Source organism: Sorghum bicolor, chromosome 5, assembly GCF_000003195.3.
Source record: "Sorghum bicolor cultivar BTx623 chromosome 5, Sorghum_bicolor_NCBIv3, whole genome shotgun sequence".
NCBI classification, from domain to species: domain Eukaryota; kingdom Viridiplantae; phylum Streptophyta; class Magnoliopsida; order Poales; family Poaceae; genus Sorghum; species Sorghum bicolor.
The window spans coordinates 1,458,323-1,480,160 of NC_012874.2; the positions used below are offsets into that span (position 1 = coordinate 1,458,323).

Below are 21,838 nucleotides of genomic sequence, written 5' to 3' on the forward strand. Positions count from 1 at the left end.
CTATCAAAACAAAAAAAAATGTCATCATCCATTCATGTTTGAACCGTTTCCACTTTCCACTCCATTATTGGCCCGTAGTCCGTACAATTGTTGTTTTTTTTAATAGGGTCTTGTTTAGATTCAAAATTTTTTTGAATTTAGATATTGTAACACTTTCATGACAATTATTATCCAACCATAGACTAAGTAGGTCTAAAAGATTCGTCTCGTAAATTATATAGAATTAGTTATTTTTTATCTACATTTAATGCTCCATGTATGTGCCATAAGTTCGATGTGACGGAGAATTTTGAAAAGTTTTTGGATTTTGGGTGTAACTAAACAAAGCCTAGGTGTCCTGGCCTTGTTTAGTCGTTCCAAAAAATTTGCAAAATGGGTATTATAGCATTTTTGTTTGTATTTGACAAATATTGTCCAATCATGGACTAATTAGGCTAAAAAATTTGTCTCATAAATCACAGGCAAACTGTGCAATAATTATTATTTTTATTTATATTTAATGTTCCATAGATTCGATGTGACGTGAAATCTGAAATTTTTACAAATTTTTTTGGGAACTAAACAAGACCCTAGTTTATGTTTGGTTTGCTGCTAAAAGGTACGGTGTATTGTGGGGGTGTGCTATATGCATCTCAAGTGAGAGTGTGAGACCCCGAGTTGACTGGATGTCCTCATTTGTATGTATTTATTATTATTCTTAGACTTAACAGCAGACAAGCCTTAGTATTTGATAATGTTCATGTGTCACAATTTGGGGATTTGTATGCTTATGGTTTCACATTTTTGAATCATTTGTATGTATTTATTATTCTTAATTAGACTTAACGGCCTAGTAGGACTTAAGCATCTCCAACAACTCCTTAAAATTCACTTGGTATATCTTGAGTTATAGCAACTTGGTATTTTGTTTGGCAAGGAGAAAAAAGATGTGTCTCCAACAAATTGGTATTTTCACTTGTTAATCTAGGCCCACCTTTCTCCTCCAAACCGGCCGGTACTGGTCCTTGACTCACGTAAAATTGGCTGCGCGGCGTCCGATATCACGTGCGTTTGGCCGCCGCCGCCGGTCGAGCGCGACGCTAGGCATCACCTACGTCGGCAAGGCACTCTGGCCTCCTCATCGATCGACGTCGTTGAGAACGGAAGCTTCACGGACGAATTGTGTGTGGACGTGCATGGCCAGGTGCAGCGTCAGGTTTCTTCCGAAAATTGTTGTCGGTCTGTCCCATCTCAGTCTGGCACCGAAGATTGCCGGCCACTGAACGCATGACAGCAGCAGCGACGACGGGAAGATCGATCCATCGGGCTGGGCGGGAAGAGTTTGGCGCGCTTGGAACTTCACTCGCGTGCGTGCGGACTCGGTGTTTAGCAAGTTGGGAAATATACCAAGTGAATTTAAGGAGTTGTTGGAGAGATGTTTTTGTGTTTTCTGTCAAAATAATAAGAATACCAAGTGGATTTGAGGAGTTGTTGGAGATGCTCCTCTCATTGATAAGCGATATACCCATCGATGGTATGAATACATGCGTGTGTACTATATGATTCATAAATGTGAAACCATAAGCATACAAATCCCCAAATTGTGACACATGAACATTATAAAAATACTAAGGCTTGTCTCATTAGGCACATTATCAAATGTTTGTGCTTTCAAATTTGCGAGTTCTCATGATGATGGCGCTCGATCCTGGCGGATATCATCTAACAACGGAAGACATGGGCATGCATAGATCAGTGTACGAATTGCACGTAACAAAGAGAAAGGATGTTGTACACTTCCTCTATCATGCTCTGGTCATTGCTTGTGTTTTTTATGCATGTTCCATGATTAACTGGTGGGCCCCTCAGAATTCTAGCTACTTCTCTGGATATGGATTATGTTCATGTCGATCTTATCCAGCACTAGAAATATTTGAGCAATAAGGATGCAATTTGGCATAGAAATAATACCCTTGCTAGCTAGCTCAGGGTACTATGCACAAACCTAGCTGCTACTACTGCTTCTGTGTGTTGTTTTTTGTTTACTGTTTTATTTACATGATGATGATCTTTGTTATGTATTTTATGATAATTGCTGCATTATTGATTGGATGTAGGATGGGTATCAATAATAAGTCATCTTTGTTCGTTGGCGGACAGTGATTGGATCTTGGATGTGCTCTAAAGATATGTTCACCACGGTTGTTGTCTGTCAACCTGCCACTCGGTGGCCCATTTTTTAGCATCCGACGACATATGCCTATGTAGTAGGAGTCGAGATTATTCGCTGATCCAAAAAGTCATGACTGAAGATACTATTTTGATTTATTGTGAGAGAAAAACGCTGTTGAATGACAAAAAAGGTTTATAAGATAAGCGAACAGATCTACGTAGCGTTGTGGTCATTCCTCCTCTTGTGTTGTCTGTGAGTTGTCCATTGTTATAGTTGGTGTTGTTTTGTGTTCTTCTCTTGCCCTCTCATTTGTATATGGGTGCATGACCCTAACCTTGTGTTGCACTTGGCGTCTTCTATCATCGGCCTAGCCGAAATCGATGGGAAATTATTCAGATGGAGACTATGCCCCTCCCCCCTCCCCTGAATTTTCAAAAGAAAAGTTCATCTCTGTTGACGACCAAAAGTTTTCTCTCCCAACTTGTATGATCTAGATGCAAATTAGATCCTACGTAGTTGTTTTAATTTGGGCTAGCTCAAGGTGCGGCACTACAACAAGTTGGACTTGAGAGTTGAGGATGGAACAAATATATGCTAGCTACATCGATTTGGCTTCCGCTGTGCATATACTGATTCTGACCATCAGTACACCTAGCTAGGCATCCTTTGTGGAGACATTCTTTGGCTGAGAAGTCATTTAGACTTTTTTTTTTCCAACGCATGCATTATATATACGTTATTAATGATCAATTATTGTATAATAGTGGAAGAAATGTTCGGGCTTTAATATCTTCATGGAATGGAACCGAGATGAGAACTCACGATAATTTTAAGGAGCCGACTAACGTGTAATAATTCATGTATGTAACAAGACTAGGATGAGAAATGAAGATAAGTTTAGAGAGCTGAATATACAATTTTAGAAGTACCAAAAATCGTGCTAGAATAATATAAGTTGTGTATAATTTCTTGAAAGAGTTGAACAACAAAACCATATGTGCATGAGTTTTTCGTACAATTTATTGTGTATAGTTGTGCTATAAAAGTTATGTTGAGAATCTGTTACGAATTAGTTTGTCCGTGGATTGTTATTATATCTGAATAAAAGTTGAGTTTTAAAGGTTACATGCAAAACTTGTTATGATAAATTATCTATAAACTAATGTCAAACAATATATTGAAAACGTTATCATTAATTCGAAGTTGTGGCAATAGTCATGTCCCTTAAAACATCATGTACGTATAGAAGCTGTGAGTATGACTTGTAACTTTCCAAAAAAAAAAAAGAAAGTCAGAAGATTATCTGATCATTCGCTAGATTCTAATTAATCAGTGAACGTTCACTAATTGTTTGAGTAAGTAGTGGGGTATACACCCAACTGTCAATTAAAATCTACGCACTGGCCTGATAACCTTTTTATCACAACTTTTCGTGACCTTAACCCGGTTGTGCCCTACCTACCCGTTGATTTTTTGACGTATTTTCTTCCTTTCCAACCTAGGCCTTGTTTAGGCTTCCATCTAAAAATCTAAAATTTTTCAAGATTCTCTGTCACATCGAATCTTTAGACATATGCATGAAGTATTAAATATAAATAAAATTAAAAACTAATTATACAGTTTGGTCGGAATTGACAAGACGAATCTTTTAAACCTAGTTACTTCATAGTTGGACAATAATTAGCACAAACAAACAAAAGTGCTACAATGCGAAATTTTGCAGTCCACGGACTAAACACGGCCCTACTAGTAGTTTGTTTGGTCAAATATAATATATATAATAATCTATCCGTTGCATGCAAAAAACTCTAGCTAGTGCGCCAACATATGCATGGCGCATCATGCCGTATATCTAAGGTATTGTCAGTGGAAAACTGACACAGCATACACGTTCAAGAAGATAGACAAATTAAACCAAGATTTGTCTGACCTATGAGCTAGCGATACATTTTTCCTCCAAATAGTAGAGTCTAGTTTTGACCTATATGCAGCGGCCCTCCCTGTGTTTGTTTGCCTTGTGCCCTTGTCTCGTGAAATGTAAAAGAGCTCACTCAGCTTGTCTATCGAGAAATGAGTTTTTATTTTCGTTTCCGACGGGTCTAGATCACTAGATGAGTGATGTGTCTTTGTAATATATATAATTAGCAAATACTTACTAGTATATATTAAGTGTTATATTGGTATTTTGAAAGTTAATTAAGGCATAATACTACAAGTTCTCATAGGACAACTAAACACTTTCTCATCAATCAGGCTGGATAAATAGGAGCAACCAAATAAAGTAGCCTCGTAACCATGCACGGCATAGCTTAAATGAGCCTGCATCAGATTATAGTATGAGTAAGAGCAAGTATAATAGCAGGCTATATAGCCGGCTAAATATTGAGGTGGAAAAGAGAGAAATGAGAGAGTAGAAACTTTACAGTCGGCTTAGACATAACAGCCAATAAAATTTATGAAAGGGATAAATAAGTCATGTTCATGTATTAATAGTGAAAAGCTAACCACTATATAAGTGGACTGAAAAAACTACAAAGAAACCTTACTGACAGCAGCGAGCTATATATTATTAGACTTGCTCTAAGTTAGTTGTGTCACCGAATCGGTTATTCATTCTTCCACCCTCTTAATTATGTCGTCTCCATCTGTATGCACCACTGTGCTCATAACTTTACAGTTTGGGAGCATCAAAATTTACATTCATTAACCTCTTCATCTTTCCCTGGTTATTCCATCAATTGCGTCGATCTCGCAAATATATAAATTTTTTTAATATGACTATTAATTTGGGAGAGAACTAGTAACTCTTTTGCACATTTTTTTATTGAAAAATCTGATACCTACGGTACGCATATTATATACTTGGGTCAGCCCTGCAATTCTAAACTCTGCTGACGCTGACAACTGGGCCCGGGGTCGCTGTAACAGTACCCATACAATACTTGTAACGAAATACTAGCAGTACTAGTGAAAGTACTACGCCGACAAGGTCCTGCCCAGCAGCGACCGCGCCGACCAGCCGCCGGCGCCGGATCCGCCGCGGAACATGTCGTCGAGGGCGATGACGAGCGCCATGGCCAGCGGCGCGGCGAGGCGTGGCCCCGGCACGACGAGGCGGAAGACGTCGTCGCCCACGGCCTCCTTCCTCTGCACCTCGGCCACGACGGCGCCCCCGCGCGCGGCGTCGCGCACCGCGCAGGCGCGCTGCCCGTAGGAGCCCTCCACCACGTACGACGGTGCCGCGGCGGCCGGTAGCGGTAGGGCGAGGCGCGCGGCGTCGACGCGGGCGAGCGTCTTGCAGCCGCCGCTGGTGGCGTGGCGGCGGACGGAGAGCAGCGGCGTGGGCGTGGCGGCGGCACTCTTGTCGGCGTCGGCGTCGCCGTCGTAGATGACCCAGCAGCGGTCGGCCAGGCCGGCGAGGCGCGTCTTGCGTCGGACCGTGAGGAGCGGCTTCCCGCCGGCGTCCATGAGCACGACGTCGCGGCGCGTGCGGGAGCGGGAGGCGTAGCAGTCGACGCGGAAGGCGAGGTCGCCGCGGGCGTCGTAGACGGTGAAGCCGTCGCAGTTGAAGAGCAGCGACTTGCGCCACACCGTGAGCACCGTGGGCGGCTCTTGCTCCGCCGCCGCCCGGGGCTCTGGTGGTGGTGGAGCCACGGCGTTGGGGTGGACCTTGGCCATTACTCCCTCCTTCTGATGACCTCCTGTTAGTTTCTCTCGATGTTTTTTTTTAGGTGCCCTCTGGATGGATGGAGGTGAGGAGAAGTTGGGGGAGAGGCGCCGGCAATTTATACCCGGCGCGGCTGAGGCCAGGCGGAGAAGACGGCGATCGCACGTGGGCCCCTGCTGCTCTGCTCTGCTCTGCTCTGGGTGAGCCGGCGGCGGACCTCCCAGAGGCAGAGAGGGTGACAAGTGACCATCTCGGTGACCTCGGCCTTGTTTAGTTCTGAAAAGTGAAAACCTTTCGATACTGTAGCACTTTCGTTTGTTTGTGACAAATATTATCCAATCATGGACTAACTAGGATCAAAAGATTCGTCTTGTGATTTACAGCTAAACTGTGTAATTAGTTTTTGTTTTCGTCTACATTTAATGTTTCATGCAAGTGCTACAAGATTCGATGTGACGGGGAATCTTGAAAACTTTTTGGTTTTTAGGGTGAACTAAACAAGGCCCTCATCACCATCCCTGTGGAGGCCGAGCACCGGGAAAGTAAAGTTGGCGGCGAATTATTTCTTCCGGCGGTTTTTTTTTCAACTGAAACACCAGTTTTTTCTGGCGCGAATCAGGGTATATGCAGACGCAGCATTGCATTTGAAATTGTGGGAGTGGGAGAGAAGAGGAGGAGGAACCTGATTCTGATTCTGATTCTGATTCTTCTCGCCGCCCACGTCGATCGACTCTGCTCTGCTCAGTTCGATTTTCTTGCGCCAAAGTTTATATTCTGGGTGACGCGGAAGAAGTAGTGGTCGGCGACGAAAGGAATCAAAGGATTGTGATAACGGAATGCCTACTGCTGGCTTTGCCGATGCCGGCCAGTTGATAGATAGATTGATTAACAAAAAAAAAAAAAAAAAAACTTGACCAGCCAAAGGCCTTGTTTAGGCCTTGTTTAGTTTAAAAAACTTTGGTTTTTGGCTACCGTAGCACTTTCGTTTTTATTTGACAAACATTGTCCAGTCACAGAGTAACTAAGCTCAAAAGATTCATCTCATAAATTACAGGTAAACTGTGCAATTAGTTTTTATTTTCGTCTATATTTAATGCTCCATGCATACAATCAAAGATTCGATGTGACAGAGAATCTTGAAAATTTTTGCGAACTAAACAAGGCCTTAGTTCACCCCGAAATCCAAAAAGTTTTCAAGATTCCCCGTCACATCGAATCTTGCGGCAAATGCATGGAGCATTAAATATAGATAAAAATAAAAACTAATTACACAGTTTGTCTGTAAATCACGAGACGAATCTTTTGATCTTAATTAGTTTATGATTGGACAATATTTATAAAATAAAAACGAAAGTGCTACAATAGCGAAATCCAAAATTTTTTCGGAACTAAGGCCTTGTTTAGTTCCCAAAAAATTTTGCAAAATTTTTCAGATTCCCCGTCACATCGAATCTTTAGACGCATGCATGAAGTATTAAATATAGACGAAAATAAAAACTAATTGCATAGTTTGGTCGGAATTGATGAGACGAATCTTTTGAGCCTAGTTACTGTACATAAGGACCTCGTCATGGACGAGCAGATTCTCGGCTGCCCGTAATGTTGATGTAAACCAAGCTGTTGAACAAAAATCCCTAAACCCAAGCCTTTGCTTTTCTAGCCGCGTAAACCAGTATGACCTGGTTATTGCTAGTTATTATTACTACTTCAATTTTTCTGTCATCTCAAAACTCCATGTGCGCGGAATACACATCTATATATCCACATTGTACTTAAAGCCACATATGCTGAACATTTCGCTGATATTACTATTTACTAGTATAGTAGTTTTATATGTAACTTAATTATTATATTATATATACATGGACGTTGGTAGCAAGGAAACATTATTAGTTCATTTATTTGTGGCACTATAAAATGAGCACCCTAAATGTATTTTCTTGTGTCCTTGTACAATTTACTAGCTAGCCATCACACCCTATTCTTGTTTTGTTTCCTTTTCGTTCTACAGTATATCTCATCGCTTCTAAATTATAAGTTCGTTTTTTACTTTTCTACACGCAGCTTTGCGCCCAAATATACGTGCTACTAACTTTCTAAATAAATAGCAAAAGCAATGTGCTTATATATTAAAGCTAAACACTTTATAATTTATAATGAAACAGAGTAGTGTGTCTACCCACTCCACTACAATTAATAACAGCCACATTATACATGACAAACTTGTCTTCCTTTTCTATAAACAGTAGTAGGTCTTGTTTAGTTCCGAAAAGTGAAAAGTTTTCGGTACTGTAGCACTTTTGTTTGTTTGTGACAAATATTATCCAATTATAGACTAACTAGGATCAAAAGATTCGTCTCGTGATTTACAGCTAAACTGTGTAATTAGTTTTTTGTTTTCGTCTATATTTAATGTTTCATGCATGTGTCACAAGATTCAATGTGACGGGGAATTTTGAAAACTTTTTGATTTTCAGAGTGAACTAAACAAGACCGTATTAAAGGTCAAGCATGCAGCCTACGGAGTCCTGATGATAATAAAGAAAATGTGTTCATGCATGGCGGCAACTCTGATCCGTTTTGTTTGGTAGCCCTTCTCTTGATTTCGGTCGAGGAAAAATAGATGCTGCTTTCAGCATTCTCTAGAGAGCTCCCCCCCCCCCCCCCCCCCCTTTTTTTCTTTTTTTTTTTTGTAAATGGTGACGCGTGTATGGACGAGGCATATGTATGGAAGTGCGTGCCGAAGGTAAGCATGCTTTGCTTGTCAGTGACACAAGTCGTCGTTAATTGCTTACCATCAACCACTATATTACATGTTGTCAAAAGAAAAACACTATATTACACAAAATACTTATATGAAAAAGGGTACTTTAATTTCTCCTGCAATGATAATCGTTGGTTGATCTTTCCGCACGCCTAGGTGCAGACCCACACGCATGTGTGTGGGCTAGGAGAAAGAGAAGAGAAGAAGGATAGGATTATAGGAAGAAAAAGTATATATGATGCAAGTTTTGTCAAATATTTTTATGCAAGGATAAAGATGAGGAGGGAAAAATTATAATGGAGAAAAAAACAGGGAGAAATAAAGAAAAGTAGCAATCTAATCCCCTCGTCAGTCGTCACTGCCCATTGACTAATTGTTGGAGCTCAAACCAAAATTCTTCTGGATGTCGATCCACATGCATGTGGATCTTAGCTGATTATTATCCAGTACTAGAATATTTGATCTAAGCAATACCGCTGCTACTATTATTAGGGGTGTTTAGTCGAAGGTGTTAAAGTTTAATATATACTATATAACTTTTCTGTTCTATTTAATAATTAGTATTAAATTATGAACTAATTAGACTTAAAAGATTTATCTCGCAAATTGCTCTCTAGTTATATATTTTTAGTTTTTCAAATAGTCTATATTCAGTACTCCATACATGTATCCAAATATTCTATATGATAAATATTAAAAAAAAAGAACAACCAAACATACCCTTAGTATATATAATCTAGCGCGAGCTAGCTTGTTTTACGGTACATGATGTTTTTTATTACTTATTATATGATATGAGAAAGTGGTAGAGAAACATTACAAGCTACCCACTCATTAGTAAGCGTCGACCTTACTAGAGAAGAGGGGAGGACCAAATACACGATGAAAAGGAAAAGGAAAGGCGAACTGAAAGAAGTTGTAGAATGTAGATTACAGCAAACACATAGACGACCTCAACTGCAAAACCGGCCAACGCCCAATCAAAGGCCACCTGCGCTTCAAACTTCCTAGCCGCGCACTGCTCAACACAACACTCAACCATCGTTTTTTTTATTGTTTCAAGAGATCACTCGCTTGGGTCTTTGCCCGGGATTCTCGACATTTGACTTAATACAATTATTGTATAGCTAGCTTGTGTGTAATAAAGATTAGGTCTAGTCTATTACTTACTTCATCCGGTTTGCTAAAGAATGTTATTGTGGATAGCGACATGGTCTCTAAAAAATAACTTTAACCATTACTCCCTCCATACCTATAAAGAAAGTCGTTTTGAAAAAAGGTTTGGGTCAAACATTGAGAATATAAATCATAAATAACTTTTAAGTTGTTGAGTTTTAAAATATAAAAACCATATGAATAGATTTGTCTTGTACTTTCATAAAAATATACATATAGATAAGTATTTTATAAAGATAAGGAGTCAAACTTAGTCTTTGTAGACGTTGTCTTAAATGCCTTTTTTTATAGATATGGAAGGTGTACTTTTTGCTACAAAATATAGTAGTCAAAATATATTTTTATGAAATTACATTTCAAGATGAATCTACTTACATCACTTTCATATTTTAAAACTCAACTCAAAAGAATTTATTTGTAGTCAAAATTTAAAATGTTTGACTTAAGACAGTATTGAAACGATATTCTTTGGAAAATTAGTCCACTAAACCACCTGAGCTTGTAAAAAGATTCTTACTGACCTAGGGATCCGACGACTTGCATGATCTAGTTGGCAATTGGTCCTCAATTATTTTGGCTAAGATGCGACGCGCACTAAATTAAGTTCGGAGCAAGAAGGTGCAAGGTTGAGAGATACTGCTGCAGAACAAATGTTGTGTTATCGATCCATCATGCATCCTCTCTGCCGGCATATGCGAACTATTTTTTTTTTTTGGGTGAAGAATATGCAAGCTGATTTGGTTCAGATATATAAGCATAGAACTCTTTAGTGACAGTATATCCTTTGCATAATTCTTACACACAGTACACATGGTTTACAAAGGAAGAAAACGAAACGGAATAATCCATTCTAGATGTATGCTATTCTAGGCTGGAACCTTGTTCCATTATCTAAACTTGTAAAGAAAAGATCCATGCTATTCCGATATATAATGACAGCTAGAACAAGGAAATTAAAGCATACATGCACCAAATGAATAATTTCTTATCCAATCGAATCGATGTATTGTGAGGTCATCCTTAGTGAGGGTTTCATAATGCAGTTTTCAATATATTCATATTTTGAAAACAGTTTACAAAAGTTTCATCTCCATGAAACTCTCTCTACTTTCATAAAACTATGTGCATGTGCATTGGGTTGCACATAGTAAGTACTCCGTGTAGTCCCTGAATTAGTTTTAGAATAATTCTTGATCAAACTATCTTAATTAAGTTTGACAATAATTTATACGAAAAATGTATTAATGCTTGTCATACTAAAGTATGATTAGTTACATTTGCAATTTTAGATTTATTTCCATAGCAGATCTATTTAAAAGTTTAACTGAATTTATATAAAAAAGGTATTAATACTACTTGTCATACAGTACTAAACATTTGACGGCAGTTGTCTGTCCCGCGCAGTGCGGCGCGCACGGGACACGTACACCTTGACAGTACACTCATATTTTGTATCAACATCGCGTAGTGATACAGGTACTACAGTCTACGGGACGGCGACGAGCAGATTGACGAGACAAGCAGCCAAGGACAAGGAGCTATACATGCATCTGCATGCATGCACGCGACGACGCAACGTGCATGTAGACTTGGCGGGGGACAGCGAGCCGATCGATCGATGCCCAATCACACACACACGCATGCATGCATATGCAGAGCAACACATTGCCCGGCCGGCCGGACCCATGCATCATCGTCGTCACGTCATGTGTGTGCTGGCCACGTACTCCAGCATGAAGAAGGAGACATCAGGCAGGTAAAGGCAAAGGCATGCTAGCCGTGTATAATACTCTAGACTATATATATATATATATATATATATACGGCAGGCACTACGGTTGGCACAACCGACGAACTAGTGTCAGGTCACTGCTGCGTACTCCTATATATATGCTGCATGTAGCTGCAGTGCCAAATCAAGCAGCAAACACACATGTGCACTTGGTTGGTCCATGATGCATGAATACAGAAACGTTGGGAGTTAGGAAGCATCGATCATCATATCCAAGCTAGTGACAAATCTAGCTAGCCAGCGACGTCACAGTTGTTGACATGATAATCTTTATATATTACTACTTGTTATCATATCGGTGGTAGATTAGGCCGGCCATTCGTGGTCTCGATCGCTGATAATACTCCTAGAATGTTGCCGTTGACTTGTCGTATGAACTACTTAATTACTTTGCAACTAGCTAGTTTGATAAAGGCCTTGTTTAGTTCCCAAAAAATTTTGCAAAATTTTTCAGATTCTCCGTCACATCAAAGCTTTAACCGCATACATTAAGTATTAAATATAGACGAAAATAAAAACTAATTGCACAGTTTGGTCGGAATTGACAAGACGAATCTTTTGAGTCTAGTTAGTACATGATTGGATAATATTTGTCAAATACAAACGAAAGTGGTACTATTCCTATTTTGCAAAATTTTTTAGAACTAAACAAGGCCAAATACAGCTAGCTTAGTGCGCCGACATGCATGGTGGGCGATATATATATATATATATATGGTACGTGTCATATACCATCAGGCACCACATTGAATGGAAATAAAGCCTACGCATGCAGCATGCACTACATACCGTGACCAAGATATGCACTAAAGAATAACGTTGTCACAACTAGTAGTAGTATATATATATAGTCATGCCATCTTTGACTTATTATGCATGTTAGTTATTAACTATATACTGTAAGAAGTATACATATACTCGATAAGATATGCAACTTTTGGATAATGTCAACTCACCGAACAATGTCACTAACACTAGGCCTATGAACGTACGAAGCTTCGCTTTTGCAGCATGCGAGTGTGTGTGTGTGGCGTTTATTGCTCCATTTGCTAGTTGCTAATTGCTATACAGCGTCACGTCACCAACGGTCACTCATACCCTACCGTACACTAGCTACTCGACAAGGGACGACGACAGCCACGACCACGACCACCAAGTCAACCAACCTGGGCATCTTTGAATTTTTTTTTTATTTCTAGCCCAAATTTAAAACATATTTCAAATTTGATCCGATTACAAAAATATTTTCAAAACTAGACCGTTTGGACCCGCCACCATGCATGGCGGGGCAAATGCACAAAACCCCGCCATGCATAGCGGCGGGGTACTACCACTGACGTGGCATGGTTCAGAAGACAACTTGCTGACGTAGCTAATACGTGGCGGGGTATGTGGCAAAGAGTACCCCGCCACTCATCATGGCGGGTTGCAACCCCTCCGCCCATCATGGCGGGGTGCTCCCTGACAAAACAGCCCACCCTACTTTCTCTGCGTTTCCTAGTGTCATTTTCGTTCATTTAATCTTTAGACGTATATTTCTAATTTAAAATAAATTTATTCAAAAATTAGATTTAAATATCTATTTAATGATACTAATTTTATATTATAAATATTAATATTTTTAATAAATATTTAATTAAAAGTTTTTATAAGAAGCGAAAACGACAAATATTTAGGAATAAAGAGGTAGCATAGAACACACTTGAGCAGACGCTGTAGCAGTGTAGCACTGTAGGAACAGGACATGCACTGTAGGAGCAGTGTCGCAGGGTACCAATGTGGCAGACGCTGTAGCGCTGTAGCTGCTACCTCTTTATTTCTAAATATTTGTCGTTTTCGTTTCTTATAAAAACTTTTTGATTAAATATTTATTAAAAATATTAATATTTATAATATAAAATTAGTATCATTAAATATCTATTTAAATCTAATTTTTGAATAAAATTATTTAAAGTTAGAAATATACGTCTAAAGATTTTATGTGACGGAGAATCTGAAAAATTTTGCAAATTTTTTAGGAACTAAATAAGACCCAACACCCTAGACTATTCATGTGGTAACTTTGCCTCTGAGCCTGACCCCTCTTTGCCTCTGAGCCTGACTACACAAAGTGAACGTTACTACTTGTACTGGACGAGCCGGGCAAATGTCGCAACAAGATGTCCTGTCGGCGTCTTGTTTCTTCCACCTCTCTCTTCTGTGTGTTTCTTGGCTTTTGAGGCCTTGTTTAGTTCTAAAAATTTTCAAGATTCTTTATTACATCGAATCTTGCGGCACATGTATATTATATTAAATATATATATATATATATATATTAAAATAAAAATTAATTACAAAGTTTATCTATGAATCATGAGACGAATTTATTAAGCTTAGTTACTTTATGATTGGACAATATTTGTCAAATAAAAACGAAAATGTTACAGTATCGAAATCCAAAATTTTTTGTAAACTGAACCGAAGAATGTCACATGGGTGCGCAGCTGGCTGTATTGGACACATGAAATCAGAGTTTTTGCAAGGCGTTGTTTAGTTCCAAAAATGTTTTGCAAAATTTTTTAGATTCTCCGTCACATCGAATCTTTAGACATATACGTAGTTTGGTCGAAATTGACGAAACGAATCTTTTGATGCTAATTCATTTATGATTAAACAATATTTATTAAATATAAACGAAAATACTACTGTCATTTTCTAAAATTTTTTAGAATTAAACAAGGTCCAAGTTGCAAACGTATGAGATGGGACGCGCATAGGACGTTCAGTACAGACTGCATGTGCATCGGGAGCATCACAAGCGTTTCCTTGGCACGCCACACTAGGCCTTGTTTAGTTTAAAAAATTTTGTAAGATTTTTCAGATTGCTCGTCAAATTGAATCTTTAGACGCATAAATAGAATATTAAATATAGATAAAAATAAAAACTAATTACACAGTTTGGTCAGAATTGACGAGACGAATCTTTTGAGCCTAGTTAGTCTATAATTGGACAATATTTATCAAATACAAATGAAATTGCTACCGTGTCGATTTTCTAAAAATTTTTAGAACTAAACAAGGCCATCATAAAGAGACAGCGAGTGCCCCTGCCATACCCCGCCATGATGGGTGGCGGGTACGCCTAACCCGCCATAATCCATGGCGGGTACACGTCAGCAGCCTTTGGTGCTGCATGCCACGTGGCAGCTGTACCCCGCCGCCATGCATGGCGGGATACAGTTCATTTGCCCCGCCATGCATGGTGGCGGGGCTAAACGGGCTAGTTTTAAAAATATTTTTTAAACCGGATCAAATTTGAAATATGTTTCAAATTTTGGCTAAAAATAAAAAAAATTCGCATCTTTCCACCCTGTTGTGCTCGTCACCTTTTGAGTTTGCATGCATGGTCAACGGATGCACCAAAGCTTGTTTGGGCCACTGTATTACTTGTGTAGGCCCAGGCCCATTAGGCAGCCTCAAAAATCTTCCCGCGCTTCTAATGGGAGCACGGCGTTTGCGATTTTGTGTCTGATTTCTTTCTTTCTTCGAAGCATATTGTGCAATAACTCTACCACATGCCCTTGTGTTCTTTACAAAAGAGAATAACAGAGGTCTGCGAACTTGAAGAGACCATAGAGCTAGACCAAAAAAAATTATTTGAAAACTCTTGTTTTCGATCACCGCAGATGGCGGCGGCAATGGCAAAGAACCCTCTTGTGTTCTTCGACGCAGGAGTAGGTAGATCCACGGTGTGGGCTGCCTAGATTGCAGGTCTCCCCTTGAGCCAGATTTATGCCTTTAAGTCAATAGTACTTAGCTTCAAATTACTATTAATCTCTAGCTTTAGTCCTAAACTTTTACTATTTAGCCCCTTTGTTCCAATTCTGGATCCGCCCCTGCTTCGACGTCACTGTCAACACGGCATCCAGCAGGACCGGATCGAGATGGACCTGTACAAGGCGGACAAGGTGCTCTTGGTGGCGGAAAAAATAGCAAGATGATAGTGTAGTGTAGGCTACACTATCAGGGGTGCTACCTTTTTCCTTTTCAAGTTCCTGAGGCTATTTTATTTTTATATCTAATTTTAATAATAATGCTAGATGTATAGTTCTCTAATTTTACTGATAGATTACCAACACCATCATGCTTGTATATTATATATGGACCCAGCATATTAATTTCCAGTTAGTTAGAACAGTGTAGTGTAGGTTGCACCAAAAAGTAGCAGCAATTAAAAAAAAATAGCAAGTGAGCGCTACTGCACTCTCACCTGCTGCTGATATTCTTCAGTAGTGGCCTGAATGATGCCATGCTTTTTATTTTGCCAATAGTTTTGCTTGCAATATGTGCATGCGCGCGCCAATCTACCTGTGGATCCAACAGTGCTTAGGAGTTTAGTAACGGAATTAGTACTTTTATTAGCTTGTTGTATTAGGGCAGCCCCAACGCGAGCGGTCATCGGCGTATGCTTCAGCTATGTAGTGAGTAAGGCCTTGTTTAGTCCCCAAAAAGTTTGGCAAAAATTTTAGATTCTCCGTTACATCGAATCTTGTGGCACATGCATAAAATATTAAATATAGACGAAAATAAAAACTAATTACACAGTTACCTGTAATTTGTGAGACGAATCTTTTGAGCTTAGTTAGTCCATGATTGGACAATATTTGTCAAATACAAACGAACGTGCTACAGCACCCAAAATTCCTAAATTTTGCCAAGGTCTTGTTTACTTCCCTAAATATTTTGTAAAATATTTCGGATTCCCCGTCATATCGAATCTTGCGGCATATGCATGGATGACATATTCTCGTGTGTTCTTCGATATCACCATCGATGGCATCCAGCAGGACCGGATCGAGATAGACCTCTAGAAGGACGAGGTGCCCTTGGCGACGGAGAACTTCCGCGTCCTCTACGCCGCCGCCGCCGCCAACACGGGAAACAACAACAACAACAACAACAACAACAACAACAACAACAACAACAACAACAACAACCACCCTAGCTCGCTCTCCTTCAAGGGCTCCATCTTCCACTTCATCATTCCGGGATTCATGTGCATGGGCGGCGATTTCCGCAAGAGCCATGGCAGTGTCGGCACTAGCACCGGCGGCGGGTCCACGTCTATCTACGGCGACAAGTTCCCCAACGTGGAGGTCTCGAGACGCGGCCTCAGGGTGTTCGACCTCGCCATGATCCACCGGTCCCCAAGATCCCGAAGAAGCACACCGGCGCTTACCCCCTACACCTAGGGGTCAGAGTTCTTCATCTGCCTCGGACCGTACCGCCGCCATTTCTTGATGAACCAGAGCACGTTGTGTTTGGCACCGTTGTGGCTGGCAGGAACACCGTGTTGAAGATGAGCGACGTAGGATCACGTAGCGGGATGCCCAACAAGGAGGTCTAGATCGTAGATTGGGGTCAAATCTGGTAGATGTCTCTCTCATCCGATCATATCCCTCTCCATTGTGTTGTGGAGATCGATCGATCGAGTCGTTGGCTGTGGAGAGTAAAGTTGAATCATTGTGTTTTTATGATGTTTATATGATGAATTGCATGCTATGTTGTTCTTGCATTGGGCTCAGAAGAAGTGTATGTATGCGACTTTTTTTTGATAAAAATATCAACTCAGTAATGTCACTATGCCTATAGTAAATGAAGCTTCGAACTTTTTCAGCATGCGAGATAAAAATAATAACTAATTGCATAGTTTACCTATAATTTGCGAGACGAATCTTTTAGGCCTAATTAGTTCATGATAATATTTATCAAATACAATGAAAGTGCTACAGTATCTGTTTAATTATAAATTTTTTTGAAACTAAACAAGGCCATAATGCCCTACCCAACCCTAGCTACTCTCCTACCACACACGACACCAGGTCAACCTGCTTCTTTCCACCTTTGTTGTGCTTGTGCTCGTCACTTTTTGAGCTTGCATGCATGGAGCATGGTCATCGCATTGCTGCATGCATCGCAACGATTGTTCCGCACTGCCAAAAATATATTGTTGGGCAGTTTGGAGGTGGGCCTTAACACAAGCTAAGGTATCAAGAGGCCCAGGGGCCAAATCTGCAAACCGTATCAATCTCCCTCTGCTGCGGGTTTCTTTATTTCTGACCGTAAGGAAATTTAAGTTTAAAAAATAAAAGCATTCATGTGAGTTGTTTCTCATAAACGAAAACCAACGTTCAGGTGAGTTCCGCACTGCAGTATGTACCATTTTTCACCTCTGCAAAATGATACTGGAGTTCGCTCAAGGCCCTGCTGACATGGTGTATATATATATATATATATATATATATATATATATATATATATATATATACTCTTTTCAGCATATAAATTTTTTTGTGTCAACAATATTTCCTTAGCTTGCCTGTACTGATGGACATCAGATGTTAATATTCAGAGATGCACTGCATGCAACAAGCAGAGAAAACAAACAAGAATGACAATAAATAATTCGTGCTGCGGCTGCTGCTTCCCCTTCAGTACACCAAACGCTCAGCTCAAGTCTAAACTGCCGAGTGCCGAATATAGCTGAGGTCACTGATCAGATGCTGAACCTATTATTTTTCAGGATCCTCGCTCTTCTAGGATGCACCTCACTTTGGTCACTTTCGTCTTTTGCATTGTCCTACTCATCCTTGCCAAACACACTAGCTAGTTATTTCACAAGTTGCATGTCTAGGTGTAAACCATTAACACTCGAGGACGATACATTGATACTGTCCTATTACAAGAACAATGGCCGGCAGCTCATTGCCACACAGTTGGTTGCCAATAAGCATATGTAGCAAGTTGCAACTAGGACAACAGATACAACTGCCTACTGGCACCATCCCTTTTCTCGATCTGTTTGTTCCTAGCCGAGCCAACTTGTAACAGTAGCATCTTCCTTTTGAGTTTCAGTATAAAGAAGAGACAGCCCTTAGGAGTTAGGAACTTTCCCTGAAAGTTAGGGATCACACTAGCTATGCACTACTAACTGCAGTCTCTATAGCAATTGCAATGTTAGATTAGTTGCAGCTAAATAAATCTGAATAGTCATTCATCATCATCTATTGCTCTAAAAGATGGAGTTACAGCTTACAACATTATACCATGTTGGCTGTCTCTGTCCAGTCAATCAACTAGCGACATCTCTGTAATTAGCAACTACAAATCCCTACCCTTGTGAATTAATCTACTGCCTCGATCAGCACCACAATTCCCTCACAAACAACCATGCACCAGATCCAAACAAAACCCCTTCATATGAGCACCGATACCATGTATGGCCTACGAAGCACAGGACCCTGACGAAGAAGAACACATCAAGGGCTTGTACGGCCTCTGGCAGATGCGGTCCATGACAACAACGAAAGCCATGACCATGGCGCAATCAGCGTCCGGCATGACGGTGAGGCTGAACACGTCTTCGCCGAGCGTGACCGGCTGCGACGCCGCTGCGCCGACCTTCTTTCTGGTGATCCTCGCCACCTCCTCGCCGTCGCCGCCTTTCCGGATCTTGCAGCTTCTCCTCCAGAAGCTGCCCTGCACCGTAAAGCTCGGGACCTGCTGGACGCCGTGAGCTGCTGCTGCTGATCCTGATGCCATGTACACTTCCGCTTCGTCAGTGCCTTTGACAAGTGAGCATTTTCTCATTGAGAAGAGATGTTGCCGTCTGGGGAAGCTCGTCTTGTCGCCGGCGGATTCTTCTGATGATGAAGCTGCTCTGTAGCAGTTCCACTGGTCGTGCATGCTGAGAATCTGTCACGGAATGCAGAGGACCGCACATTGGTATTCAAAACTGGCGGGTAATAAAATCATAAAGAGGGAGATTATACTCCATGGATACTACTAATGCTCCAATCTGTTTATTTTATTTTGCAGCTCTGGTCGCTTTCTGTTGTTAGTTTATTACAGCTGTAAGAAGAGTATAGTAATATGTTAATTAGTACATTGTAGAGTATTTCAAAGCGCGTGAAAATGAAAACAAACAAGTATATATGAGCAAGAGCGAGGCATATCAGAGAAACCAAGGCATTTTGGTTGTTTGCAGGCTTTTGGACGAAAGTTCTTGTGTGTTTTTCAAGTAGAAGTAGAAGACATGTTTGCAGCATCTGTCATCTTTGTGTGCAATCTTCTTCATCAGGTAGTCGCATTTTGCAGAGGACTAGCTAGGAAATCTTTCAACTTGTGTTAGCACTAACACTGTCAGACTTGAGAATTGCATTTGGGGAATCACTTTGTGAGATACTACAAGTAAATCTTTGCCCATCTAAAAAGAAAGATTTGGATAGCGTTGCATGATCTAGTCTAGAACTAGAAGAAATTAAAGAAACTAAACCCAGACAACAAGGCATATATCTTTGCCCACCTAACAAGAAAGATTGCACATTTCTTCTACGGATTGACAAAATGGAAGATCATCCGATCCATACGCACCATACTACGAATAATCCTCTACTATGCTATGGGGATATGGGAATAATAGGATGCGACCAATTAATCATCTAGCTATCATCCCTAATTAACAACGCAATCAACCAGAGCGTAGGTACCTGCGGGCGGAGAGCCAGGAGCGGCGCGCCGCGGCCGTCCATGAGGAGGAGCTCGCCGGCGAAGAGCTTCCGGCGGCGGGAGTAGTTGTCGACGCGGAACGCCAGACTGCCGGCGGCGTCGTAGACGGAGAAGCCGTCCGTGCCCTGGAAGCCCATGCTCGACCGCTTCCACACCGTGTACACCGCCGGCTGACCCTGCCCCACGGCGCCGCGGCGGCTGGTGGTGGCGTTGGTGGCACGGCCACGGCGGCCGCCGCTGCTGCCGTCGTGACGATGATGAGCGACGGCGACGGCGTCGGCGTCGGCGGCGTCGGATGGGTGTACCCGCGTGGCGCTGGCGGCGATGCTGCTGGGGCTCGACGTCGACGATCGCGGTGGCACCGGGTGCATGGCTTGCCCTTGCTTTGCTTCGCGTGATGAATGGACAAAGACAACAGAAGTTTCTAGCTATCGGTGCCTGTACTGTACGTGTGTTCCTCCTCGTTATATATATACTACGAGACTCAAAAACAGCAGCTGCTCTGCTCTCTCGTCTTAATTAAAAACATAAAGTAGCGGCAGGGCTGCAGAGGCAGTCATCAGTCAGTCATATATATCCAATTAACGGCCGTTGGTTTCGTTGTGCTGTAAATAACTGTACGATGGACGGCCGCCGGACGGTTGTTTCGTGCGTTGGCTCGCCATGCATGCATGGATGAGTTTGTTTGTGGCCGGTGAGTTCGCAAATGCGTGGCGATGCAATCCACTTTAGGCCTCGGATGTTCTCGAATTTACCTTAATTCATATGTGTTGGAGTAGATTTGGGAGAAATTTAGTTCAAGTTCCACTTGAACCCCACCCCAACACATATAGATTGATGTGAATCCAACTATATCCAAACAAAACCTTAATTTGCTTTGCAAATGTAGAGACACACACGCGCACCACAGTCCACACAGTCACGTCCACGCAAAAGGCCGGTCGATCGCACTACGTGGTGATTGGTGAAGGCTACTAGCTAGCTCGATCTCTCAGCTCAGTGCTGCTGGGCTGTTGGCAGCAGAAAGCATGCAGAGAAGATATGTTGCCACTCGTGACTGGAGAATCAACTAAAAGGTGCGTGGCAGTCGACAGACATAGGACTATATAGGAGAGACTAGAGAAGCCATATATAATGACGACTTCTTTAGCAAACAATATGGTTTATTTTTTGCTTTCAACCACATATAGCCTTCTAGTTGTGACATAATTGATTGTGTGGTGTAGTGATAGAAGGCTTGCGCGCGATGCGAGAGGTTTGGATCCTTAACAATGTCGTATGTGGACTATTCATGCAAAAAATACGAGACTTTGTGACACCTGACCATATATAGTGGCCGCTTTGACAAAAGAAATTTCTTTTAGAAATAGTTTAATATCTTTTGTGATTTTTATGAAAACAATAATATTTTTGGGTAGCCATGGAAAGAGTTTGTTTTTAGGGATGGTTTTGAAACAGTCCTTATAAATTATTAATTTTTATAATAGCATACTAGAGGTTTCGAAAACCATCCTAAAAAGTCTATCTTGATTGTGACGTGCGAAATTCTGAGATTGTAATAGCGAGCAAACTTCGATAAGCATCATATATAACCAACACATTTTAGATGCTTTCTTCTTTCAGAGCAATTGGCTTTCCATTCAATTCTAGCACAAAACAACAAATTGTATAATATTACTATTACTCTTCGAGAAAGCAATTACTTTGTCCAAATATAGATCATTTAGGATATTGAAACAA

General features: G+C 41.0%; 2 protein-coding genes across 2 annotated transcripts; both read right to left on the reverse strand.

Annotated features, from left to right (window-relative positions):
• LOC8083022 (protein LURP-one-related 8) lies at window positions 4,742–5,969 on the reverse strand. The gene has a single exon (XM_002450120.2). It carries the CDS (start codon window positions 5,828–5,830, stop codon window positions 5,129–5,131), a length of 702 nt encoding a protein of 233 aa, XP_002450165.1. The 5' UTR covers window positions 5,831–5,969; the 3' UTR covers window positions 4,742–5,128.
• On the reverse strand, window positions 18,383–20,546 carry LOC8083023 (protein LURP-one-related 5). The gene is made up of 2 exons (XM_002450121.2): window positions 20,080–20,546; window positions 18,383–19,285 (listed from the first exon to the last, which is right to left on the reverse strand). Exons 1-2 carry the CDS (start codon window positions 20,467–20,469, stop codon window positions 18,815–18,817), a joined length of 861 nt encoding a protein of 286 aa, XP_002450166.1. The 5' UTR covers window positions 20,470–20,546; the 3' UTR covers window positions 18,383–18,814.